A 26810-nucleotide genomic window follows, 5' to 3' on the forward strand; every position below is an offset into this window, starting at 1 on the left:
TGGAGGGTATTACAAGCTTTCATCTGTCTTCCAGTGCAACTCTACGGAAATCCCTCCAAGCATGAGGCAGTACCTGGGCGCTGAATTAATCTGTGCTCCTGGGTTCTCACAGCTCCATTAGTGGCTTAGCAGGGGAAGCAGTTAGCATTAACAAACTTAAGAAAATAGGATTTGCTATGTTTGATCTGCCCTCAGCTCCTTGTATCCTCCCAACAGCAATGACAAAGACTGGGCACGTTACGGGAAGATACAAAATAGTCATAGGGAAGACACAAAATAGGCTGATTTGTAAAATGTGTATCAGCATCCTCCAAGGCTCGTGGGGGTGGGAGGAAAGTTGTGCTATAGTCACGTGCAATAAAAGACACTGAACCATTTTTCCTCCTGCCACATGCACAGACGCATCTGCACCCACAGCTCTTACCTTGCCTTTCCCTGTGACTTGAGCCATTTGAAGACAGCATGGTGTCCCATCCTCCTTCAAGTAATCCCTGCCTTGTGCTCTGTCGCTGGCGTGAGGCTGGGGCAGCTCTCAGAAACCATCCAGCGCTTTGTGAAGGGCTGTTTGTCCCCTTGCTTTTCATCAAATGAACGTTTACCGTTGCTGGTGTTCTTGTTCTGTTTTCCATTAAAGGAACGGCCTGTGAGCCGTGCGCCGTGTTTCCCTTGTGGTGCTATGTTCCTTAGCAGAGCTGTGCATCCATCAGTGGCTGGATCTGCCCTCTCTTTGGGAGCTGCTGACTTCTGCAACGCTGTTCTCTACTGACTGCGGGCTCTCACAAAATTGCAGGGCCAAGCGTGAAGGTAAACTTCAGGCTGCTTAAACCTAGGGTCAGTAAGTTGAGACCTGTTTTCAGACATGACTGTCAGGTGTCTGAAATAACAGCAGTTGGGGATAATGACCTGTTACCTGTAGTACCCTCTAATAATGACATACCAAGCAGCGAGTTTAGAGAGGGTTGCCACTTGGTTGTGTCACTTTTCATCTAAAGCAAATGTGGAACACACCAATTGCTTTTCTTAAGTCTTTCAGGCTCTTGCATACCGCTTTGGGACAGAAGTGCCTTAGGGATCCCTTTCTGATCAGGCTTTGCTTTTTTTCGTCAGATCAAGATGGCATATACATGGACTTCCATATCGCCCAACCTATGAAAAAGCTGGTGTTGGTCCTGCAGACCCCCTCAGATCCTGGGTATGACTGACCAGCAGGCTGCAGGCACTGTGGCTGCACAGAAACGCCGGTCTGTTTGGCTGCTGACACTTGTCAGCTTAGGGGAACTTTTACGTCAGCTGTACACTTAAAGTTTCTCTCTTTGTTAATAGTGAGAAATATTTCCTTTTTTTCATGGTTACTTTAACTCACTTGGTTGGTCTATTTGCTCCAGGATTTTCAGAGCGGTGGACGTATTTGCAGCTCTGCCAGCCCCTGTTGTACAGTGAGCTTTCCGACGAGCCGGGGATTATGAGGCCCAGGGTCTCTCTCAGTCCTGGATGTCGGTGGCGGGTGCTGCTGGTGTTGCGCTCCCCTCCTTTGGGCTCTGCACCGGCTGCTGGTGCCTGCGGGCTTTGGCAGTGCGGTGTCAGCGGCTGCATTTCCCATCTCTCTTCTCATGCAGCAGACCCTGGTCTTGCCTGTTCCTGTTCACACCAGTTACAGGTCCCTGTGCTGCTCCCCTGGCCTCTGGCTGTTGGCCTCTGGTCTCTCCTGGGGAATTTTAACTCTCTGATAAGGTACGTGATGTCCGAGTGCTGCCCTCCAGCCATCAGCTTCTTCATGGACAGGGAAACTTCACTTGCTGGCAACTCTGACTGCTTTGAGAAGGGTCAGTCCTGCCTCCCCAGGAGTCTCTGGGGTTGTTTCAAATTCCTGATTGCAATCTAGCCTCTTACTAGAGTCTTGATCATCCTCCTCTCCCAAATTCCTGCTTTCCCAAGTGAATTTCCATATCTCCCAGGTGAAGAAGAGGCCATTGGGACTGGGCAGGACCTAACTGTTGCCCTGCATCCCGTAAAGCCTATAGTCATTATCTGTCTTCAAAATGCAAGAGTTTTCTGTGACCTAAAATCTCTCATCTCTATTGAGGCTGGTAAAGCCCAGCTTGTGAAGGCTTTTTTATTGCACAAGATGAAATCAGTGAAATTGTCTTTTGTCAGAGCACTGGCGGGGCTGGGAGAAGCGCAGGAGCCAGGAGTGCTTTAAAGAGAGGCTGGGAGACAGGCTCTGAGTAACAGAAAATGGCCAAGCAGTGAAATTTGGCATGTATCTTGTTAGCGTCACAGTTTTTTACGTGGCATTTCCTAGGGATGTTTTGCTTTTATTTTAAAATTGGTGTATGTGTAGAAAATACTTTTAACTTCATTGACAGTTCCCTAGTGGTCTAGAGCGTGCGATGCAGTGTCACAATTCGTTAGCTTCTGAAGAAGGTATTTTTAATCCACCAACGTAAACCCTTCGCAATTGTATAATCTGTATTTCAGTCATGTGGTTTCCTAATCATGCATCTAGATAATGAGCTCATCCAGTTTATAAATTATAAAGTGAACGGAAGTATTCAGCTCTTCTTTCTAAAAAATCTGTATCTGTTTCTTCGTGGATTGCGTTTGAAACCTCCGATGCAGGCAAGTGTGAATGCTTAAAAATAAACTCATTTGCAGTTTATGTTTTTGTCAAGTGGTGAAAGTTGTCTCCTGCCCTGTCTTTCCAGAAAGGCTCTTCAGCTTTGACTTGCAGCTGTGAAATAAAAGCCAAGGGTATGATGCCAGCTTGCCATTTTGATGACAGCATCCGCATGTCTTTGCAAAGGATCCAGCCACGCTTCTTTCTGGTTTTGCTGTACTGCCCGACTACCTGTAGCAGAGGTTTTGGGGGCCACTAGACAACAACAGAGCAGCCTTTGTATGTGCTAGGGAACACGCATTGGTGACTTCACTCCTGTGATGGGAAGACCCCAGGGTCCTCGCTGCATCCCAGAAGAGAGGTTTGGAGAGCAAGGCAAGACCTGCTGCAGCCTGTGGGATAATTTAGTAATAGCTTATTGTATAAGCTAATCCCATCAGGGATTCACTGGCTTTGCATGTATTTTATGCAGTTGTATAATGCAGGCAGCAGCAGAGGAGAGGAATAACGTTTGAGTAAACTATGGGATTGTAAAATAGAAATGAGCAGCAGGATTCAGGCCAGAGTAATACCCCAAATGAGTTTCGGCTCCTTGTCCTAGGCTGGATTGGGTTTCAGGTTGACATTGTCCTTTAGCCACATGCATGGATCTTGTAGCCTGTTAGCAGAGGCGGCTTGCTGGCTAATGTCCTGAGAGGGAAGAGACATTAGAGAGATGTGCAGCTTGGGTGGTGCAGAACAAGTAAAACTCAAGGTGATGTGTTGTATTGTTGCAAGTAAGAGACAGCCCTTCTGCACAGGAGACCTCAAAACTGGAAAGTAGAGCAGGAACGGAGAGGAGGTCTCACCCCCAGAAATAAGTCACCCTTTGCTCTGCTGCCCACTTACACCCAGTTGTTCTTCTGTGTTGTGAAAGGGGGCAAGGCTGGCAAGGAGTTTCTGTCAAACACAGCACTGTCATCTCACACCCAGGAGCTCCAGGACGTGCAGGTTGGCTGGCTGTGGAGCATGCTGGGTGCCCAGCATGTTCCTTGCTGATTCTTTCCTGTGCCGGCTCTGCATTTCATTTTGGGAGTCGAGATGTCTCAGGAGTGGTGACAGTGGGACAGGAAGAAGCGAGAAGAGCAGCTGCCAGTGATGTCCCCTTCCGAGCACCCGTTCCCCAAGGAGCAGGCTTATGGGGCAGCTGGTTTTACCTCGCTGCTTTTATCTGTCTCCTGGGGATCGGCCATGCTGAGGACACAAGGCAGCAGGGACGGCTTCAGGAGCCTCCTAGAGAATTTAAACCTTCACCTGGAAAATGGGCGTTTAGGGATAGGAAGAAGGGGTCTCACTGAGGAGGCAGTGGGTGAGATGGGACCAGTTTAGGACCAGTTCAGGACTTCCAACCAGTAGCCACAGCAGTCCTGTAACCAGGTGCTGAGATTGGCCAAACATTCACTGTCTGCAAAGCCAAAAGGGAAGGACCACCCCAACCCAATGTGAGAGGTAACTGGTTGAGCTGGTAGCAAGTTTCCTTGTCTTTCCTCTTTTTCCACTGTAGGACTTTTGGTCTCTCCTTCATTACCCCCATCCTGTCCTTACCACATGTTCTTCAGCCTCTACCCAGGGTCTTTCTCCAGCAATTTCGAACTGCAGTACAGATAGAAAAGCTCGTGGAAGGAGAAGTGCTTCGGTCTCAAGAGCAGCTTCTTTAAGTGAAAACACAGCTGTGAGGTTTGCAGCCTGCGCTTCTGTAAGGGCTCGTCCAGCCGGCACAGCCAGCACCGCTGCAGTCCTTCCAGCATGCAGGAATTGGGAAATCCATTGTGAACAAGATTGAGTTTGATGGCCTGCATGGAGGCAGATGGATGTATTTTTAAGGGACGAGGTGCCAGAAAACTCTGTGATTACGTTCCTGGAGCATGGCTCATTTTTTGTGGTTTTAAAAGTGAGTGTCAGGACTTCAGGGCTATTTTTTTTTCGGGTCAAAACCGAAGTTTGGGCGGGGCATAAAAACCTCCTTGATGACTAAGTTTATTCTTAAAAAGCTTTCTAGAGCTTGCTGGAGAGGGGAGCCTTTATTCCAAGAGGGAGCTGATACCAGTCTTTTCGGACTTCCACACAAATGGGGTTAAAATTGAATGAGTGCCAAGGGTAGAAGAGAACCCCTGCCTTTCAGGAGGCTGTTCTCACTGTAATCTTTAGATCCAGTCCCCTGGTTTTTGTCTTGGAGGCTCGTGTTCTACCTCTCATCCTTGCCCTGGGTGAACTCTTTCTGCTTGAATACCCCACCACATTGGTGGAATTACCTTGAACAGTTATAACCAAGGCTGGCCGAGGCATGCCCTTACATTGCCCCAGAATTGGGACATCTGAAATCTTTGACCGGGTTACTCAGCTGAACCGATAATACCTCTCTGATATAGTGCATGTGTAGAGAAAACTTTTTGTCTAATGACGGAGGTTTGCTGCTCGGAGCCAAGGCTGGGAACGAGGGGATCCAAGCCAAACCATTTACTCAAGGGGCATGCAGAATTTGCCCAGTCAAGTCAATATAGGTACTGGCAGCGTTTCAGCAGCCAGAAGGCTGCTTGCTCCTCATGCTCTCTCCTTGTTGGAGCTACCAGGCTTTATCGCATGACTGGGCCCCTAATTGCTGCAGGTCTAAAACTTTCTTTAAAATGAGGACAGCTGCTGTCTGCACTGAAGTCTAAGTAAGCCTGGAGGTCCATGACAGTGTTAAGCACTGCTCCCCTGTTCTGAAAAGCCTCTTTGTGGCCTTGGTGGAGGAAACCCCAAGATGTAGGTGGCTTCCCCAACACCTCCCACCAAGGCCTGTTTGCCTGAGCAGGGCATTGGGTCCCCGCAGGGTTCAGGCAGCACAGAGCTGTCAGGGCACTGAAGGACAGCTGCCCTGACCCCTTCTGCTTTTGCTGGTGTGTCGTGTCTGTCTGTGTCTATGTGCTGGTTTAGTGTCTGCTCCCCACTGTCAGGGGGGTGTGTGGGAACCCTTGGGTGCAGATGAAGCGTGTCAGTGTCTGATGGAAGGAGGAACAAGGAAGAGCAAGGAGCATCCCAGTGTCAGCCAACTGCATCCTCTGCTGGATTTAAGGATGTAGGAATAGGGAGCGGGAGGATGTTACTAATCCAAAGAGTAGAGCCATTGCACAAACAAGTGTTATGTGCACACAGCCCTCAGTGCCCAGTGACCACTGTGGGCAGGTGATGACTTTCCTCGAGGAGGTGGCATTACTTTCACCTCAAGCCTGCAGTATGTGCCACCAAACATTACCAAGGATCAGCCACGTGCTGTGAGTACGTTCTCTTGCTCCATTGACTAGTCACGGGATAGCGTGCCCACACCTGCTTGGTACCTTAGCTGCGATACTCCCCTCCATGGAGGCAATGACGTCCTGCCCATCAAACAGCCTGCCCCAGCCCCTTTGAATTTCAGCGCCCTGCTCCTCTTCTGTTTGGGTGTATTGCAGTTGTGTCTGGTGGTGAGCGAGCCTATCCATCACTGTATCCACACAGATCCCAATTACTCCTTTTGACAGATCTTATTCACACACCTCCCTGTGCCTCTGACATCTCAATTATTGATGGGGCTCGCCTGGTAGGCAGCACTCTGTTCTCAGCATGGCTGCGTTCCAGCTCCCTTTCCCATTGAGTTCACGCACACACCATGCCGAGAGTTTCTTTATGTGCAAAGCTATTGAAGTGCAAAGGGATCTTTATTAGCATGTGAGCTCCAGGGCTACGCAACCAAAGGGGGCAGTGCAAACCGAATGGCACTGCAGTACAGCGCTGGGAAATCTCCTCTCCCCCTCCTCTCCCAGTGAAGCCCAGCAGTGTCTTGTAAAATGAAATGATCTCATATGTTTAATGGTGAAGATCCCTTGATCTGATGAGCCTTCCTTGTGATGGGGTCACCCTGCACTTGCATTTCTGTAAGAAACCTCAGTCCCCCATTGCCCCTGCAGGCATAAAATCCAGAATTTTGAAGAGCAGTGCGCTTTCCTTTGTCTTGGTATTAGTTTGTTTGCTGGCTTTACAGCAAGCCTTTGCGTTCTGACAAGGAGCACTGACACACAAAAAAAGGAGCTTCAAAGCAGCACACGGTGTTGGAGCAATGTTGTCAAATTGGTTAAGAGTTAAAGCTATGCCAGAGGGACAATTGCAAAAGCCTGCTTATTTTGTAGGGCTTCCTGTATCTGGGAGGCTCTGGATGTCTTGTGACGTTGCTGTAGCAGGAGTCAGATAGGAGGAATGATAAAGTGGTCAATCAGCTCCTGACATCTCTCCTGCCCCCAGCCTTGCCCTGCAACCTTCTTTAATTCAGAAGCAGCCAGAGGTTTTGTGCTTAGTGAATGAAGGCAAAAGGAAAGGGTGGCTGCTGAAGAAGATGGGACCAGAGAGAAGCAGCAGTGTAGGCTGTGCAGAGAGCTGGGAAAGGACTCCTGAGTTTTGTTCTTGGAGATCTGTGGCAGCAGGCACCTCATAGATTAGCTTTAGCACGAGAGGAAAAATCTGTGGAGCAGACCTTCCAAAGCACCGAGGTGCCGGGGAGCGTAAGTGCCTTTGCAGCTGAGCACGGCTGTGCAGAAGTGAGCACGTGCCTGAGGGTGATCAGTGGAGCACTCCTGTGGCTCCAATGGCAGAGAGGACCCAACTACATGCTATCGAGTGGGTATGGACAACCTTTTCAAGCTTAGTAGGAAGCTTACAGTCTCTGCATCCCAGTGTGCCCCCTGGCAGCGCTCAGCTAGTCCTTCTCTATCTGCCTTACCTGCTCTCTTTCTGCCCTGTGATGAGTTTTGCCTGGGGGCTTCATGCTCCCTGCAGAGACCAAATGCCACCAAATGAGCAAATGCAGCCGAAGCGCTGCTGGTGGCCGCGCAGCCAGAGCTTGGCTGTTCATTCAGGGTCTGTAAGGACTCCTGGCCTGGGTGACAATCACAGGTCCCCTCTTCCCCCTCCTGGCTGGCCATGACAGTACGTCAGCAGGGTAGATCTGCAGAAGAGCAGGGTTTTGTGCATCAGCAACAACACGGCTGCCTTGAGCTATGGTTGCTGGGACAGACCTTTAGTTACACGTCTCTCCGTGTGACTGCCTGACCCTAACGTTTCTCTGAGTGGGGTCCTCTTGTCACTGTGGGTGACAGCAGCATCCTCTTGCCTGACAGTATTGCCCCAGATGGCCAAGCTGTGTACAGTCCCCATTACACAGGCCTTGTTGGCACTGGTGGGTAAGCAAAGACGGCTGAGCCTGCCAAACAGGGTGTGTTTTATTTGTCTGGAATACCATGAGCAGACAAAGAAGGGTTAAAATAACAGAAAGTTGAAAACCCATTATCTCCGGGAACTGTGATCTTTCCTTTTTGGGTAGGCGGGTTCCATGGGACCCCGTCCCCCCAGATAGCGGAAAGGTCACCCTCCCATACCTGATTGCCCCACAGCTTTCCCTGGCAGCCTGTCCAAACAAGGCTGTTTTCCTTCCAAACCCTTTTCCTTCCTTCCCTTCCCCTGGACTTGTCTCCTTGCACAGAGCTGGCTCCGGCCCCGGGTGGTGCTGGGGGCCCAGAGCGCAGGTGAGCTGTAACCAGAGATGCTCGGTTACTGCAAGCCCAAAGCCCACTTAGCTGAGAGCTGCAAATGAGAGGCTCAGGCACTCCTGAGTTTGCCTTGATCAGAAACATTGTTGAAAGCAGCCAAAGCCACACTTTTGCCCAATTTTGCACTTTCTTTTGTGTTTCTTCTCTAGCGACTCTGCAGTGCGGTGCCCTTTCCTCAAAGCGCAGGACCAGGTGGAGCTGTGCCAGAGATAACCACTGTCCCTTTTGCCTCAGAGGTGCTTTCTGATACTCTAGCAGGAAAGCTTTCGAAAACCTGGCACAGAAAAATGGCTTTGGGCAGTTCCCAGTTCCTCCTTCAGTTCCCCAAACCAGCGCAACTCACCTGGGGGACTCTGGTTATGGACAAGTGACTTTTGCCCGTGCCACAGCAAGGCAATCGTTTGTCTCCCTTGGGGAGGTGGCTTGTTTCTTGCTGACCTCCTGCTCCCGCGGGGTAGCTGCTATGTGCCATCATAGCATCTGGAAAGGCTGGAGCTGCAGCCTGGCTTCATGGATCTCGGCAAGAAGAGACATCCCCAGCTGGCTCTGCTAGTCCTGCCTTTGGCACCGGTCTCCAAAATGGATCTGAGGAATCTGCTAAGCTGTAGTGAGATCAGCTTGCAGGAAGGGGTAGTGGTTGAGGGCATAAGAGGTTGCCATCTGGACAGCGGTACAAATCGTGATACTTGCACCACGGACACGTGCAAAGCATGGACACGAGTGATACATGCTGTCACGGAATGGCTTACAGAGTTAAGGGCATAGAAGTCAAGGGAGATCAGCTGGATTTGGCCTCAGCCTGGTACTCTGTTCTTAACTCAGTATTCGAGATGGTGAATTTTTCAATGATTGCATGGTATGCAGTTTTATTTGGGTCAGTGAGAGCACAGCGTATGACTTTGCTACCCTTTAGGGAAGCGAAAATCAGTGCACCATCTAATGATTCAGCACACAGGGTTTCTTAACAGCCTACGGGAGAAAGACGTTTTAATTCTGTGTTCATTCCTGAATAAGCCATTAATTTGAGTTAGCAATTTCCTTAGAGCCCAGAGGAGAGGAGTCTGTGATCAAATGGAGTGGCTCAACACTGCTCTCTCCTCCTTTCCCTGTTTAAAAAGGTCAGGCTCATCATAACAAACCTCCTTCAACTTTTAGCCCTTGCGATGGTCTTCCCAGACCATTTCAAGAGTCCTGCACAATCCAGCAGTGGTAACAGCCCTGCTGTTAGTAATCTCTGTGACCCCAAAAAAGCCAAAGCGCTCAGCGCATAAAGACCGCAGCTACCTCCTCCGAAGGATGCTGCCCCTCTTACCCAGCCTGCTGGCTCCTGGTCAGGGTCTGCAGCCCTTTTGCAGAGCCCAGGGGCTGCACCTCATCGCTGTGGGAGCTGGTGGGACACTGGTCTGGGGGCCAGCAGCCTTCCCCTGGGGAATGAGGGGCTGCTCGGATATGTAGGGCTGTTGCAGGGCTCAGCCCCATGCTGTTTTCTAGGCAGTTCAGCATATAAAATCACTGGAGACATTTTCAGCAAAAAAGTCTCCCCTCAGAACCGTTCTGTTGCCTGTTGAAAGAGGATTAATTTTTCCCCCCTTAAATAAAATGAGCAGTGTTTGAAATCTGAAAGCCCTTGCCGAACGCCTTCTTGGAGCTGCAAAGAAAGCAGCTTCCAGGTCACATCATAGCCTCCTGCCGGACGCGGATCCAAACTGCAAACCCTTCTAACAGCTCTTTAATAACTCTGCACAGAAGGAAAAATCTGTCACCTTTCCCTCTGTGGTTTCCTCTCTGTTCTAATGCACTGGAGAAACGAGATGGAGCCGGGAAAGTTTTCAGAGAAAGACTCGTGGGAACTACAGCTGCCGGTGGAGAAGACTCATTTCTTTAGTGTCTGAGGGGAACCGCAATCGCTTTGGTGAAGGGTGGTGTGTGTGGGTGGGTTTGGAGGGGTGAACCGTTGAGACCCATGCATTTCAGAAGAACCACAAACACTTTATAGTAACAAAGGGTGGAAAAAGCGAGAGGTTTCTGCAACGCATGTGACTTTTCCCTGAGGTTTGGAACCCTGCGGTATGTTCCAGGCCACGGTGTTTGCGTGTCAGTCTCGGTGAGTTAAGCTTTCTCCCACAGGCCTCGCTTGAAGTTGCTGTGATGACTGAGAGCCTAAAATGTTGCCTTTTTTTTTTCTCTCTCTCTTTTCATTCTCCCCCACCCCCTCTCCTCTCTGCAGCTGAAGCTCTCGTTTACCTTGGACCAGGAGAGTGGGATGCCTCAAGGCTGTTATATCTATCAGTACCGGGACAGCAACAAGTAAGTCCCACGGAAGATGGCACGCAGCAGATAGGGGAAGGTGCATTGAAAGGAGACTGCCCTGCCTTCTGGCAGAGGGATCACAACTGCTTGTACCACTTAAAAGTAGATTAAAGCAGGCTTCAGGCTTGACCTGAAACTGGGAACAGCTCCTGTAAAGGCCAGATCCTTTAAAATGCACGAGGCCCTGCAGCCCCCTTTTTTCTGCAGCATTTAAAAGCTGCTTTTATTTGGCTAAAAGGCTGGCTCTTGGGTACCACAGGCTCTGGCAGAACTCACCCAGGCTTTGCCCAGGGGTGTTTGCAACTCAGACCCTGCGCTGTTTTGTGCTGGGGTGACTCTGGGAGCATGGGCTGGGGGGTAAGCATCCAAAGGCTGCAGAGCACCGAAGAGGGCAGCCCTCACTTCTGCTCAGCTAGAGACACACAGCACCCCATTCTCTCTGCTAAAGCTCATGCGTGGGTTCACTGAGTGGCCTTTCATTTGTGGTACTGTAGCCCCAGTGCAGCCACATGCTCTGTTTTTATAAGGTACCATATGATATTCAAGCTTTGGATGTGTTTGGAGCACAGAGTCCTCAATTTCTAGGTATTCTGCCTATTTTTACTGCTGCTGTAGTGAATTGGCACCCAAGATGTTTTTATTTCAAATCACATTCTCATTATCAAATTGACAGCAGCAGCACAGTTCAGGATATTTCTGTGTTTGCGCTGGGTTACTTTGCCTGAATACCAGCATGTCATAAATCCATAGCCTGTTACCTCCACCCATATAGTTCTGCTTCTTGCCAGTTATTGAAGGTTAACCTAAAAAAGGAGGGTATATGAAATTGTCAATGAACGGAACAGCCTGTAATTAGATCTGCTCTGAAACGCTGACAGGAACAGTCCCGATGAGGAAGAGGGACATCCGCAAACAGCACCTGCCCCTTTCTAAGCTGAGAAATCTCAGTGTTTAAACAAGAAGGGAGATCATTTCTGGGAGAATCCTTCCCACTTACAGATGGGCGATGAGCACGTGGTACATAGTCCCATCCCAACTATCCTGGCCCCAGAGGCATGGATGAGCAGAGTTGGTACCTCCAGCACCACCAAGCTAACAGGGAAACGTGCAGTTCAGTGTCAAAGCATAAAATCAACAAGGGAAGAGCGTTTCTTTTTGAGGTTTTTAAAGGCGGCGGCACACAATGGACAGCGAGGAAAAGAAAACCCCCAGACCTATTGGGGTTTGTTGAGGATGTTTATAGATCCAGTGTTTCTAATTGTGCAGCATATATCTCGGAAATCAGCAGCCGTGTTTTTTTCTGCCACAGACCCTCCTCTCCCCGGGCTCCGGAGGGTGTTTTGTGCCATTGTTTGAGGAAACTCTGGGGACGGGAGTGGAGCTATTTTGTTTAAGTGCTGAGGCCAATAGCAGTTCTGCTTGGAAACCTTGCTTTTAGCAGTGAGTGGTCCAACATGTGACAAAGTAGCTGCGGCATGTTGGCAGCTGTTGATTTAGAGATGTATGGCTGTGACCTGCATTTCTGGCAAGCGTGGGAGCTGAGCCACCCCGAGCCATGCCAGCCAGGATCATGGGTTGGAAAAATACGGTGTGGGCAGGATGAGTGGGATTGCAGGTAAACCCAGACTTTGTGTGTGTGTCTGATGGATCCAAACTGCAATTATATGTCCCTGCGGGGCCCTGTGCTTTGTATTTTATAGCTTGCTTGACCAGCCTGGGGGGAGCAGGATCCCATTTCCCAGGCAGAGCCTCGCTAAGTTTGCGCACACGCTTACCCCCTAAACCCTGTGCATGCAGCCCAGCGCCTCCAACAATTCTTGGCCGGTGAACTGAAGCGTGAAGGTCTGTGCTATGGCTGATGTATTCTTGCAGGTAAAGTGCCCTTGAGCCAAACATGTGCTTGGTTCTGGTTGTGCCTTGGGTGATTTTGGAGAAGCTCACGTGCGCTGCAGCTTTATTGGTGACAGAGCATTACATTTGAATAGCGTAGTGAAGCACTGGATGTGGCTCCTGCTCAGCCAAGCAGAGACTGTACTTCTCAAGCACTGGGCCTTTCATAGGGTTAATTTGTTGTCCATACAATAGCATGGCAGTTGTCGTGATAATTTTTCCTTAGCAATTTCCCAGGGTAAATTGTAGGCCTTGTGTTCTCCCAAGCCTAGTCAGGCTTTGATGGTACTCATCAGGACCCAAGGGGATAACAGCTCTTCTGTATCCTTCTAAAGATGTATCTAGAAGTTAAAGCAACGTAATGTTTGTGTCTGCACCATGTTTTGGAGCTGTTTACAGCCCAGAGAAAAAATGCTGGTGACACACTGCAAGCTCATGCATGGGAAAGAATGGAAATGTGCATCCCGGAGCCCAGCGTCCTCGGCAGAGCGTCGGGGCTGGGACCCGTGCCGGGGACAGACTTGCGGCAGGAGTGCAGGTGTGTGAAGCTCCCAAGCAGCAGGAGGAAGCTGAGGTGATCCCCATCAACAGGAACCCATTCTGGCCTGGGGAGTGTGCTTGCTGCCCCAGAGATCTGTGTGAGTGGGGCTGTGCGTGGCAAGGCTGTCACCCTGATCACTGGAGGAGTGTCCCTTCCCCTCCAAGTGGCAAATGCTGTTCCAAGCTGCAGCCAGACGAGGCCACCGGAGAACAGCGGATATTGGCCTCCCACTTGCAGAACAAAGGACCGCAGTATTGCTGAAAGTGTAATTACCAGAGCAATTAAAATTTCTGTTGCTTAGGCTAGAAGTGCAAGTACCATGCAGGCTCTTACAAGGGCAATCAATTGGAATTTGTTCCCTTTAAAATGATAAAACCCTGCCAAAGAATTTTTGCCCGCTCCTGGCAGCTTCATGTTGCCTGCCTGCCTGCAGCGGTGTTCACAGGCACAACACTTGCCAGGCGCCAGCTCTGCTATCGCACCCTGGGTGCCGAGCACTTTGGGGAGACCAGACTCAGCGGAGCCTTGGGAGCCTTGGATTGAGAGCAGAAGAGGTGCTGAGCAGCCAGCTGCTCGCTCTTCCACCCCCTGCTATAATATATTGGTATCCGATGGCACTTGATAGTCCCAGTAGCGATCCAAGAGCTGTACTTGGAGCCGTATGGAGGAGAGAGGCTGTCACTGCCCCTGCGGGGCCAGAGACGAGGGGACATCGCTTCTCCCCTTTTTCCCTGCTCAGACCCAGACACTTTCCTACCCTTGGCTGCCAGTCCTTCCCAGCCCTTCAATCCTTCTGGCCCCAGAGGAAATGACTTGACCTCATGCAGAAGCAAGCAGTCTGCTTTCCCATTTTCAAGCCATGTTACTTAAATTCTCCCTCATGGGGATCAGTCAGTATAATCAACAGAGCACCGGGCTGCTGCACTGGGCTGCTGCGGCACGGCTGTCCTGCGACAGGAGTGCTGTGCCCTGACACGGGGACAGCTGGTGATGTGTGCTGGGTGACATTCGGAACAGGAGCATGTTGTCAGCCTTCATTTGGCCCCAGAGCAGTCACATCCAGGAGAAGACAGCCCTGCCAGCCATCCCGTGGTGTGACTGCGGCACAAGTCGGGTGTTGAGGGTGGGACTGGCTTTCTGCCTCTGCACAGACTGCATTTCTCTGGCCCTGCCCAGGATCCAATTGCAAAACCCAGCCAGGCAGTAAAAGACCATCAAGGCCATTCACATCCATCATGGCTCATGAATCCTGTCTTACAACATGCCCTCACTGGTCCCCAGTCTAAGAACATGATACCAGCTGTGCTGAGGAAGCGCCGGCTGCCCGCTCTGAAGCCTACCTGCCCGGCACGGCTGGTCCTACTCTTGTGGGCTGCCAGGCAGCAGGAAGGATGAGATCAATAAAGGTTACAGATGATCATGAAAGATTTCTTCCAGCCCACGTGCTGGAAGAGCCAAAGCCAACTTGAGATACCCCTGGAAGAAATTAATTGTGAGAAGTTTAGTATCTTTTGGCTGTATCCAAGAAATGGAAGATTCAGTCTGTTTTCTGCATTCACTGTCGCTATCCAGACAGTTCTCTGGAGACCTCCTAGGCTCTGCTCGCCTATCCACAGCAAGTCTAACCCTTCAAGTGCCTTTGTCTTCCCTCTCAAGACTCTCTGATTACTGTCATCTTTCTCAGATGATGCAGTGCTCAGGGTCCCTGCCATCACAGACCCACCGAGGAGCTATAAATCCCTGTCAAGATTCATCTTGTTACATGGGCCATATTTGCAGGGCGTTGTGACGCTTCCTTGTCCCCAGCTGGTTCTCCTCTAACATGGTTTTCCTGCTCCCTTAGCCTCCAGGTATTGGTCTCTTTTTGAGGTCCCTTCCTCACATCACAGATGCTGCCTTCGCCAATAGACCAGCTTGCAGCTCACCAATGAATTTCATTTTAATTCCTTGCTGCAGCTGGGATTTGTGTCAAGATTATGAATTTGCAGTGGGGGCTTTCATGTTCTCTTCAGAGTAATTTCTAAACCCAGAGGAGCAGCGTCTTGCATGGAAGCACTTAGAGACTTCTTACAAAAGCAGCGTTGGAGTATTGATCATTTTTTCTCTCCGGGGACCCGGAGTGCTACAGATAGAGCTGCTGTGCAGTGTAGCCACTTGCGGGCAGCACCACACAACTCTTCAGGATGAGAAGTGAAAAATAGCTCCAGTTGAAAGGAAAAGTGGTGCCCCCTTTTATACAGAGATCAATGATGCCTGGTACATTGGATTATCACTTAAAACACCAGGACTTCAAATGCCAGGGTGCATGCACTCCTGATGCTGACAGGCTCGTGATATATAATGCTGTTTGGGTTACCAACTGAGTTCCTCTGTGCAATCTTTTCATAAGGTGAATGTAATATCTGCAGTGATGTACCCAACGTTACATCAGGAGAGCCAGCCTATAATTATGCTTGAATTGTTTGAACGGGTTATTTGTCACTAACACATTAGCTCACTCCATTTATTGCTACCATTCAGGGCTGCAGCAGGTTTGGTGTAAACAGAGCTTGGGTGGAGGTTGGGGGGGGGGTATTTTTCTGAATAGAGCAAAGCAGAATTGTTTGGAGTTTATTCTTTTTTGCTAGGAGAGCTGTTGACTGGAAGTGCTAGGAACAAAATATGTAAAGCAGCTGACACAGCATAACTGATTTGTTTTCAGATGTACTTCCCAGGTGTACAGCTCATGTGTTGGACTTTAGCATGGACCTGGTTGCTTTGCAATGAGCTGGCAGGTTTACCGTAGTATGTTTTGTTCCTTAGGAGAAATTGAGGCTTGCAGAGTGGGTGGTTTGTACAAGGAGCTGCTGCACAGCTCACACAGTCACTGGGTGCCTGACCTGCCTTATTACATGCTTGTTTCATGGCATGCATCCCAGCGAAGCAGCACTGCTTGTATTGGTGTAAAGGAAGTGTTCATCTCCCCTGACAGCATCTCATTTTCTGGTTAGTGATCAGCAAATATGTGCTCTGACCTGCCTGGCCGGGGAAGTCTCTGAAGGTGGCATCTTCTCTTGTTTGTCTTGTCTAGCAGACTGGGATTTCATGGGGGAAATCCATATACATGTAATCCCTTGACATCACAGGCCTGGATGGATGCTGTCTAGTAGCAGTTATTCACCTGAAGCTTATGAAATGCCTTGTTTAGATTTCAGATCAAAATAAAATTAATTCCATTTCCAGAAATGGATCTGCCAGCCAATGTCAAATTCTCCAGGGTGGAATTTTCACTTTAGGGTGCCCCGTTGGACAAGGTGGCGTAGCTGGGACGAGGCATGTCCCACTGCACTGCAGTTCTGTGGGCACACCTCTGCGCATCGCTAGCTTTCTGCAAGCATTGCCCAAGTCTTGTTGGATTGCAGGTAGCTGAGCTGCCCTGTGACTCTTTCCTGGTGAGCTGTGGGAGGGTTTAGCTGTCTTTGGAGGCCACAGAAAAGCATCAGAGATGGTTGGGGTAAGTAAGCCTTCATTTTCATTGCTGAGAAGGAATACCACCACTTTGATTGTAGCCACCTCCTGGGTTTAAGACTAAGCCAGCCCTCCCTGGGCTTAAAACACTACCGAGCTCTGGTGGAAGTGGTGTCTATGTGGATGAGAATAGGATTGGAAACAAAATGCAAGCCAGGGCATGAGTTAGCACTGCCCAGAAGATATACTCTACAAAAGAGAAGACTAAGTAGGTTGGAATTTTTCTTTTGATACCGTGTCTTGTTTTTTGTTTGACTTATTGGCAGTAAACTTTACCCAAGTCAGCAGGTGATGTATATCCTTCACCTGCCAAAGGGTAAGCATTGGAGTTGGCCGGGCAAGGCTGGTGAATTATTCTGTCACTCTCCATGGAGATAAAGCAGTCCTCCTGATTTTGGCATTGGTTCAGTGTAGGGTAAGTTGTCCAGGAGAATAAGTCTGGAGGTTGACCTTTAAAACTTCAAAAGATACGTAATCCTTCCTGCCTAAGGTATGAGCTTGGTTTTCTGTATGCCGCAACCAAAGGCTGCTGAGACACATGCTGCAAAATAGCCTTTGTCACTTGAGACTTTGAGGAGCAGAGAGTTGTTCTTCCTTGTAGAAGGGACCCTGTGGCCATTTCTAGGTGAGGAAGAAGGGGTCTTGCAAAAGGCTCTGCCCAGGTATTACTTAACTGCTTTTCTTGACACAGACCTGCCTCCTCCTGCCACCCTGCTGCTTAATAACAGGTTTCCAATCTGTCAGTGCTGTAGAAACAGTAACTGCCAACTCCTTGGAGTGTCAGTGTGATGTGGGGGCTGCAAATGGAAAAGGTGATCAAGGAAACCCACCTTTCCCCTGAGCAAGCAGATGGGATTTGAAGATAACCTGATCCCTCCCAAATGAACATTTGAAGGTTTCTTTGGTGGCCTACACAATATCCCACATCGACCAGCTCTCTCTCTAAATCCTCAACAGGGTACCAGAGCAGTCAGTGTGTGCTCCCACCCTCAAGGGGGAGGAAGGACTGGGTTCTTAAACCCAGGTGAGTGTGGGACCTCCCTGCTCTCCCTGGGTTGAATCAGGAGAGTTTGTCATCTTATCTGTTTCAGAGTGTTCGCTTGGAGAGGAGCTGTAAAACCTCCTTGTGTCAGTGTCAGATGTCTGGGTATTTGGTGGCAGTCAAGTAGGTGAGAAAATCAGCTGCAATTGTAATTGAGTCAGAGATGCTGTCTCCATGCGTCATCCCTGGAGATCTGTTTACATATCCATTTGCTTAACAATATGTTTGGAAGCCCTCAGCAGCATTTCAGCACCATTTCCCTGGCCTATATATGTCTGACTAAAGCCCAAGGCAGTGAGCTATATCTGGACTAGAATTGCTAACCTATGGATCTGTGTTTTCTTAGTAGCCCTGAATCGGATGAGTCTCTGATTAGCCCTTAGGTACATGGGAGAGGACAGATCTGACGTGGGAAAGAGTGAATAACCGTCCTTCCACAAGAAGCACCTCTCAATTTCATCTTGAACCCAAGTCGCTGGATTGATTTTGTGTCGAGGAAGGCCCGCTCCTGAGCTGAGATCTGGCTAGAAAATCACCAGCGCTAGCCATCCCTCTCCCAGCAGGATTTTTAGGCATACTTTTTCGTAACAAATGTGGAAAAGGAGTCTTTGTTTTGGCTTAGTCTCTGTGTCCTTGAATGTATAGTCATAGTGCAGAGCGACTTCTCTGCCAGGTATAGGTTTTGCTGTCCACCCTGTGATGTTACAAGCAGGGAGCACTGGGACTAGTGGGCAAGTGCACGTGCTGCCTTCTTTTGCTTTGTTAGGCTGTGCTTTAGGTACAAACTAACGGTGGAAAGCTGCATGCAGCGGCAGACAGTGGAGTAAGACCAAAGATGACGCAGGGGATGCTGAGTACTCGGAGCATGTGTTGTGCTGGCGGTGATGAAGGATGCTCTGCTTGGAGATAGACCTTCCAGTCCTGCTCGCCAACCTGCTGTTTGATCTGCGCTTTCTGCCTGGAGAGAGCGAGGGCTTTCGGTTTGCCGTGGGCAGGACCTCTACGGTCTGTTCAGCACTAAGTACCTTCGTTCCCCAGGGGATCGGCAATGTAAGCTGGGGTAACCGGGTGGATTGTCAGCCAGCTGGGATTGCTCTCTCATAAAGAGCTACTGGCTGAAAGCTGAAGCATTCAGACTAGAAATAAAGCACGTATTTGAAAGGCAAGAGAGATTAACCACTGGCAGAATGTCCTAAGAGAAGACCAGGGAATTCTCCATCTCTCAAGGACAAGTGCACTTCTGGAAGGTGTTTTAGACCTTACAAGTCAGTGGATTTAACAGAGCAGTAGCTACCTGAAGCCCTCCAGGCACAGGAGGTCAGCTGCTGAAATAATCCTCCCAGCCTTAAATTCCTGGCACACTGCTCTGTGTTAATGTAAAGGATCAGCTTTGCACTAGCACCACTTGCTTCTTTGCAAAGTTGGGTTTTGCTAGCTGCTGCGCCTGGAAGAACAGGGCATTTGCTTTGAGTCCTGCCCTCTCTCCATGTACTCTGCCAAGCTAGGCATTCAATGTACCTTATTGTTTGAAATTATGTCCTCACAAATCAATGAGTGAGAGTGGAAGCATCTCTACCCCCTCCTGAGCAGCACAGGTGAGCAATTCTACTTTCCCAGCTACTGCCGTGCTTTGCTCTGGGTCCTGCTGCTTTTTCAATGTTTTTTCCACAGTTCAGAGCAGCTAAATCAGTCTGGCAACAGACTCTGTTCCCTCCACACCTCTGTGCTTCTTCTCCATTGAAAAAAGGAGCTTCAAATCACAAGCATGTTTTGTGTGCTCAGCTCCTCGCCATGTCAAGGTCACCCTGCGTGGGGTTCCTGTTACAGCTTAGCACTTTCACCTCTTTCAATTTGCCATGCATTAGTCAAGCTGGAGCCTAATGGATTTGTAACCTGACTTCACCTGTATCGTCTGAGACGTTCCCAGCGATGTAAGAGGATTTGGGCACAACTTCCTTTCAAGTTAATGGAAAGATCTTGCTTGGAAAGAACCTGCTTGAGGATCTGAGTGTACTTTGCATTAATGTTTCCATTAATTTTAATGGGAGATGGTTCTAAATTCCTCAGATCAGCTTTGAACATCTTAAATTTTGTGTCCTTCACCTGTCTCATCTAAAATGAGGCTGATGAGCAGAAGCACACTTAAATGAGCAGCATCATTATTGGCCAAGATGTCCTGCAAGTTTTTCTGCCTCTGTTGATCTCTCTGGAAATGCCCTGTTCTCTGGTGACCTCACTGGACCCCTCACCAGCTCACCACACACAGGGCAGGAGGTCCAGGGTCAGCTCCCAACTCCGAGGCTGTCCCTTGCATGGTCTCTGACAAGCCACGTCATCTGTCTCTGCTCCACCACTGTCTGTAAAGCAGAAAAGAGCAAGAGTCCTCTGGGACTTTTTTATTAGCATTTATAAAGCACTTTGTGATCATCAAACAGGAGGGAATAGAGGAAAGTGAACTTTTATCGTTGCCACTCAAGTCTCAGTTACTGCAAAGCTCTGCTGCCTTGGGCATGATTACCTGCCACACTTTGTTTAGCTGGTGCAGGCAGGCCTGCCTGCCTGCCTGCACGTGGTACAGAGCCTAGCCTGGGTTTTAGTCTGGGTAAGGTCTTGTCTGGCTTTACTGCTTCTGTGGGGCCATGCTACTCTCGGCACTGGCCTCGTGAGCTGAGCAACTCGGTATCCCCTGCTTCCCCTCCCTCTCTCCTTGCTCTCTGCCCTCCTGCTCCTCTGTTAACTTTGACACTTGAACACAGCAGTGATTAACTGTTACTGAGCATCTCTCGCTGATCGGATCGCTGCTCACTCCTGCCTCATTCAGCAGAGCTCTTGTCTCCTGGGCTGCCGGTTGATATTTCTTTCCATCTCCGACTGAGCTGAGCAGAGACCGACATCCTGACTGCTCATCGCATCCCCCATCCCCCTGGTGAAAGCCAGCCCTGGCAGAGCTCTTGTACATGTTGCATCTCTGGCATAATCTCATTTTGCTCAGACAGTCCAGGTTAAACAGCCTGATGTAGTAAGAGTTGATGCAAACCCGACGCATCTCAACACAATCAGGTTAGCAAGCAGCTACACGTGCAGTTGTCCTGACAGACAAGAAAGGCCACACTGGCTTGGCCCCACTGGAAGTACCCCTGGGAAGGACTTTGGGGGCAAATAGGATCTAGAGAGGTGAGGAGGCAGTAAAACAGGGCACCTGTTGGAGAAGTCATCTTATTAATGAGTTTTTCATGCTTTATTTAAGCTCAGTGCTCATTTGTCAGACAGGCACTGTATGGTGCGGTGCCACTTGCCCGGTGACATGGGGCTGGGCACAAGTGTCCAGGTTACAAGGGAGCAGGCAGGGTCCACCATACTCAAAGAGATCTGGTGTGATTTGTTTGCAGCATAAAGCAGGAGAGGCTGGGAGCAGGCTGCCCGTGCTCGTGTGCTCGCTCCCAGCCAGGCCAGCCTGGGGTCAGTTCCAGCCCCCAACAATTAGCGAGACAGATTGAATCTAGATTGATCTGTCTACTTTCGCAGAGTGAGCCGATTCCAGCAAGAAATTCTCCTTTCCCTCTGTCTCCATGTTAAAAGGAAGGAGACCTTGTCAGATTTCTGGATAAATGGGAAGTACAGGGCAAGGTAGAAATAAATGTTTTGCTAATGCGTAGGAAGAATCATTAGGACAGAAAGACATCATCGAGGCAGCCAGGCTGCGGCTGATCTGCATCAGTGTGTTGAAACTCTGCCTCGTGGTACGGCTTCTGCAAAAGGCAGAATTCAACAAGGGCTCTGCTATTTATTGCACATTTGCAGCATGTTGCAGGGGAGTGCAGAGAGGCAGAATCTGGTTCAGAGCAAGAGTTTTTGGCACCGATAACAGCCTGGACCAGTGCAGTGATGTTTGCTGCAGGGAATTCATAGGAATTGCCTCCTGGTGCAGTTATTTGACAGATGCACTTGGGTCACTCAGATCTTTGCAGTCCTTATCCCCATCGAGAGAAAACTGAGGTCATGGGAGAGCGGAGAAGGGATATGTTGCTTCAGTGAATGTACAGGAGCAGGAGTATGGTGCTGAGCTAAGCTGGGGTTTATGGGTCTCTTTGGGGATGAGTTTTTGGGAGCGTGAATGGGACAGTGAGAAGCAGGGGATCAGTCCCTGGTAGAAGCCAGAAGAGGAAAATCGAACATCTGCTTCATGCTGTGTGTCACACCAGCCATTCCCAGGCTCCACAGACAAAATTTGATGACAGTAACAGGGACACTTAACTGAACGAGTGCTGGCCTGCCCTCTCTCTCAGCCTCATCTTCATGCTGTACTGTGATCAACAAGGACAGCAAAGAAACTGGAAAATTGGGCAGGGTATTTTCAAGGAGGGTAGTTAACCCTGAAGGTTGCAGTGCTCTGATTCACGGCATGGCTCCACAAGCTGTTCTGACCATGCAGCCAAGGGGGGGACCTTTGCAACGAAGGCATCTTGCAGCCGGAGTGCTCAATTTTTCAAGGACACTGTAGAAAGCAGCCTGAGGAGTAAGACAGAGCACAACAGCCAAACCAGTTTGGCTTTGCACCACTGCAGAGAGCAGCATGCAGGCCTGGAGAAAACAACCTGCAAGCTGACTGGCTGCTCCAGAAAGCAGAGAGAGACAAAGGGTGCTTGTCCTGAGATCCGTGGTGGGTGCAGCCATCCCTGAGTTCCCAAAAGTGCAAAGGGATGCTCTCTTAGCTGGCAGAGCGGTGTGGCTTCGTGCATGTTTATTCAGGGCTTTCGCCTGCACGGTGCCAGTGCGAGAGCCACTGCTTGTAGTTGACAGCTCAGCTATTGTTGCAAAGTATGATTTAATAGCAAGACTTGATTACAACATGCAAATGTAGCTGCTGGGGGACTATCTCAGAGGTTTGTGGAGATTAGCTGTTAAATTGGCCAGTGCAAAAACATTATTAAGCAGAGAACATAATTACTCATCTTGTGCTTCTGTAGTGTATAGAAGAGACAGATTTGTTTAAAAGCCAGCAACTCCTATATAGAGAAAAGACTTGTGTAAATGCCACATCATGTACTACTGTATGTTGCAGCTTATTTTATTAGAGAAGCAATACTTAATAACAACATTTGGGAACTTGTGGAAGGAATCCATTATATTATTCTGCATCATAAAAGCAAACCTAATGCCTAGTCTGTGTGAAGGCTGTGCAGATATTGAAACATCTCCTTTCGGTGGTGGTTGATTACTTTTATGGAGATTGTATCATATGGATATAAACAAATCCGGCACTTGATATGAAATCTGGGAGCAGGGTTTCAGACTCACGCATCTATCTTCTATCCGTGCACGTTCCCTCTGAAATGCATCAAGGTTCCCATTAACACCTTAAACGTGGAAAGTAGGATTAAAGTGAGACTGTCGGCACATACAAAATGAACATCTAGGCGTGCACTTGCTGTTATGTTTTTCCCTTTCAGTCCTAGGGTAGTCTGTGGGGTTGCTAGAATAAAAAAGCTCATGTGCATGCGAGGATGCAAGGGGAAGGATCGAGGTGTGGGGAGCTGGTTAGTGCTGCAGACCTGGTTTTTGGAGCAGGCTGTGGTTCAGGGGTTTCCTCCTGCCCCATGGCTCTCAGTAGCACAGGCTGGGCTTGCAGGGAGCAGTGCAGTGGCAGCTAGAGGACTGAAGTCAGACGTAAAAGTGCATTTGGCTAGTCAAAGCCCCAGGCAATTTCAGGAAAATCTTCTTTAACAGAGGATTCAGGAGGGCTGAATTAGAGGAACAGCTTGTTCGTAACGGAGCGTAGTTCCTGCAGTCACAAGTGCTGGCAGGGGAGCAGGGTGATGCTGGCAGGGCGAACCTGCTGTGCTGCGGTGGCTGCTGCTCACCCCTGATTCATGTCACTGGACGCTTCCCCTCCAGCATCTCAGGCCCCCCAACAGATGCTCTGCTGAGGCTTCGCTTGTCTAAGCAGGAGGAAATATCCTCCCAAGCCTAAGTGGGGGAGATAAAGACTTCAAGGATTTTTGATGGGAAACTCCTTGCCATCCTTTTGTTGCAGCTCAAGAGCATTTGTACACCAGTAATTGCTCCCCAGGCTGGTTCCTGTGTGACTCGAGCTGAATGTGGAGCTGCCGACGGCTGCTGCTGTGTGAACCTCAGCATCCCAGCACAATATGTCCCAATCACTCTAAATTTGGATTCGCAGCCAGTCCTCCTTCCTCCTTCGCGACATGTCTGTGCACACGCAAGCACACCGCCTTGCTCCTTACCTGCTATATACTGGTAAATTTGCCGCGGTTGGAGCCATCAGCCGTGCCAGGCGGTGAAGGTGGGGCAACGACTGCCTTGCTTGTGGCTGGGCTTGTTTTTGGCTCAGAGCCACAAAGCACCTGAACCCCAAGACAGCTGCTCACCAGCATCTCCTGGTGTGACTGCAGGGCGGCTGGGAAGAGCTCTGGCTACGTCCAGCAGCAGCATCTCCCTCCTTTCGTTATTCAGTGCCAAAGGGTAATCCTAAAAATACCTGTGAGCGGTTTGCAAGCCACGAGTGTCAGAGGGGACAGCTCTGCAAAGGTCTTGCGTCACCGTGGAAGGGAGAAGGACACATCTTGTCACCACTGAGCACGAAGGGATGGTACCTGCAGCCGGGTGCTGGGAGTGGGTGGGAGCAGGGGCTGGGTCTCAGCAGGGGAGACCAGCTGAGGGTGGATCAGCCCCGTCAGCAAAGGAGCAGGAAGGGACACGGGACAGTGTGGGCTGAAATGCTGAGCTAGGGCATGCTTAGTCCCTGCACAGACACATCTCAGTTAAAGCTATTTTTTTATAATGATCTTTGATAGTTTGTCATGAAGCCAAGCAGTGGGAGAAACCACATAGCAATATTTCATAATAATTTAGCCCCAATTATATGAGGGCTGTGTGTATTCAAGCTGTCCATGTCTCCCTAAACACCACACGCACACTTTCAAGCTGCATATCCAATGATCAGTACTGATAAATGCAATAAACTTCATGTGCTGGTAGAGTTACAGCAGGAGTCTCTGATAGCCAGAGAGGAGGCAGAAGTGATGTATTCCTCTGTTAAGCTCCTTTTTTTGTGTGTGTATGGCTTGGTTGTACAAGTCTGTCTGTTAAATGACTGTTAACCTGTTCTCAGCGTCTGGTGTGCAAGAAGTTGTTTGTGTGATCCTCTTCTCTGGCAGTAGTGGTGCTGCCTATGGGAGATGCCCTTAGCTGGAAACTGTAGGAAGAGTTGCAGTAGCTCTCGCTTCCATGAATGACAGAGTTTTACTGCACTGAGCTGAATAGCACAATTTGAGGCAGGACCTGCTCCTAACTGGTCCTAAGCGTTTGCCACTGCTGCTCTGAAACCCTGGGCTGGAATAAGGCTGGGATAATTAATGGAGGTTAAAGTGCTCCTTCTGCCTGTGAGCTGGTTGGAAATGGAAAAGAAGAACCTGTCACAATTGTGACTGGCTCTAAACTGCTGTCAGACTCTCCTCCTTCCCTTCCCCTGCCCCAAGTGGAAAATTGTATTGGAAAGCAGCAGTTAGAGCACTTAAATCTTTCCACAGTTCATTTCAAGCTCCCTTTCTTCTTCCCAGCCATTCCCAGGCCAGTTCGGGGCGCGGATGGGAGACTGCGTCTCTGGCTGAAACTTGCAGGATGTTAAATAACAATGGGAGAGTGGCTTTCAAAGAGGGTATAAAGTGCCTGGATTGCACGTACCATAAGCTGTATTTCCCATGCTTTGACATGCAGCCCATCCATGCATCACTCCTGAACTGTTTCCTTTGTGTATGGGATCTGTCTTGGTGTGTTATGGAGCAAGCTCAGGCTGAAATGGGGTTGGTACCTCTCCTGCTGCAGAGGGACACGCTCCCACAAGCATTCACAGAAGTTGCTGGCATCTGTTGTGTCTGGACAGCAGTAAGTGAGCACGTGAAATGTGGGCGATAACAGAAGCTGTGGTATCCCCTGTGGTGGGTTACCACATTCATGTAATCCCTGCCCTTTCCCAGGTACTCGGATTGTCTGTTTTAACTAGCGTGTGTGTCCCCTTTCTCTTAACGCCTCTTGGCACAGTCGCATTGCTGCTGCAGGCAGTGGTTCTGAGTGGTTTTGTCCCCTGCTGAAACTGGTCAATGAAGGGCATCTGATGGAGCTTCACTGGCCTTCTCCTCAGCTGTCTGGATTTAACAGGTTGATCAGCTGGAGAAAGCTCCCAAAGCTTTTACTCTGATGTTATTGAATAACTCTTGGTAGAGAGCCGGGCAGCTATTTTGGTGTCAGACTCCAGGAAAGACACGGCACTGCATTTGCCGTCCCCAAGTGACCTCGGTGTGTTCCCACCTGTGTGACTAGAGCATCAGGGACCTACTGGGAGGCAACAGTCATCATGGCCGCTTGCTCTTCTCCCATCTCACAGTATTTTCAGAGCTTGGGAAGGACAAGGGAGCTCTCTGCTCAGTCTGAGCTTTGAGGTTGCAGTGCACCCCAGCCACATGGGCTGTTTCAGGCTGTCACTCTCAAATTTGCAAATGCTTGACCCAGCATGTAGATCTAGCGGCCAAACAGAGGTCTAGGACCCAAGTCATTCACATTTGACTTCTGAGTATGAAGGCATGACAAACTGGGTTGCCTGGAAGGAATATGGCTGGTTGGGGTCCAACCACCACAAGAGATTGGACCACTGAGGTCCTTCTGTGCCAAGGCTGGAGCCACCGTTGTGCTTCCAACAGCAGGGTCCTTCCAGGTGGTGACTTGCCCTGGTGATTCCCAATGTGGACTGACAGATTCAGGCACTGGGGAAGTGGGTGGGCATTGCTGTCCAATCCAGGATGGTGATTTAGAAACAAAAGGCAGATATAATGTTGTGCTTCCTTCTTCTAAATGTACAGAGCTACCCTGTTCATTCAAGGGTTAACCAGTCTGAGAGATGCAGCACCCAGAGCCAGGTATCTGTCAGGCCTGACTGGAAGCTCACCAAAACATGAGGATATATGGTTTTATTTCTGTTTTGTCATTTGGAGATTACTACTCAATGTCTGTAGGACAAGAAAGCTCCAGGGCATCTTAGGATATGCCCTGTGCTCCAAGAGAGGTTGTTGTTTTGGCTTTGCAACACTCATATGCAAAGGCAAGAACGGATGCCTGAAATGCTCCTTTTCCAAAGTTTAAAAGGCACTGCCAAGGCTCTGCAAGACAACAGTGTTGCAAATCTTATCACGATCCAGTGTTGAGATCTGTTGGTTTCAGCAGCACAAATATGCTGACAGATCTGTGTGTCTGCTTTTTGGTGATGGTAGATTTTTTCTGGAGGTTGGTCTG

At 49.5% G+C, this 26810-nt stretch overlaps 1 protein-coding gene across 2 annotated transcripts in view; it reads left to right on the top strand.

Moving 5' to 3' along the window:
- DIS3L2 (DIS3 like 3'-5' exoribonuclease 2) overlaps nt 1–26810 on the top strand; it is a 194085-nt gene that overhangs the window by 143890 nt on the left and 23385 nt on the right. For both annotated transcript variants that reach the window (XM_050902202.1, XM_050902203.1), the window contains exon 15: nt 10442–10521. In XM_050902202.1, the coding sequence (XP_050758159.1) occupies nt 10442–10521 (80 nt within the window). The remainder of the gene's footprint in view (nt 1–10441; nt 10522–26810) is intronic.

Source organism: Gymnogyps californianus, chromosome 10, assembly GCF_018139145.2.
Source record: "Gymnogyps californianus isolate 813 chromosome 10, ASM1813914v2, whole genome shotgun sequence".
In the NCBI taxonomy this organism is placed as follows: Eukaryota; Metazoa; Chordata; class Aves; order Accipitriformes; family Cathartidae; genus Gymnogyps; species Gymnogyps californianus.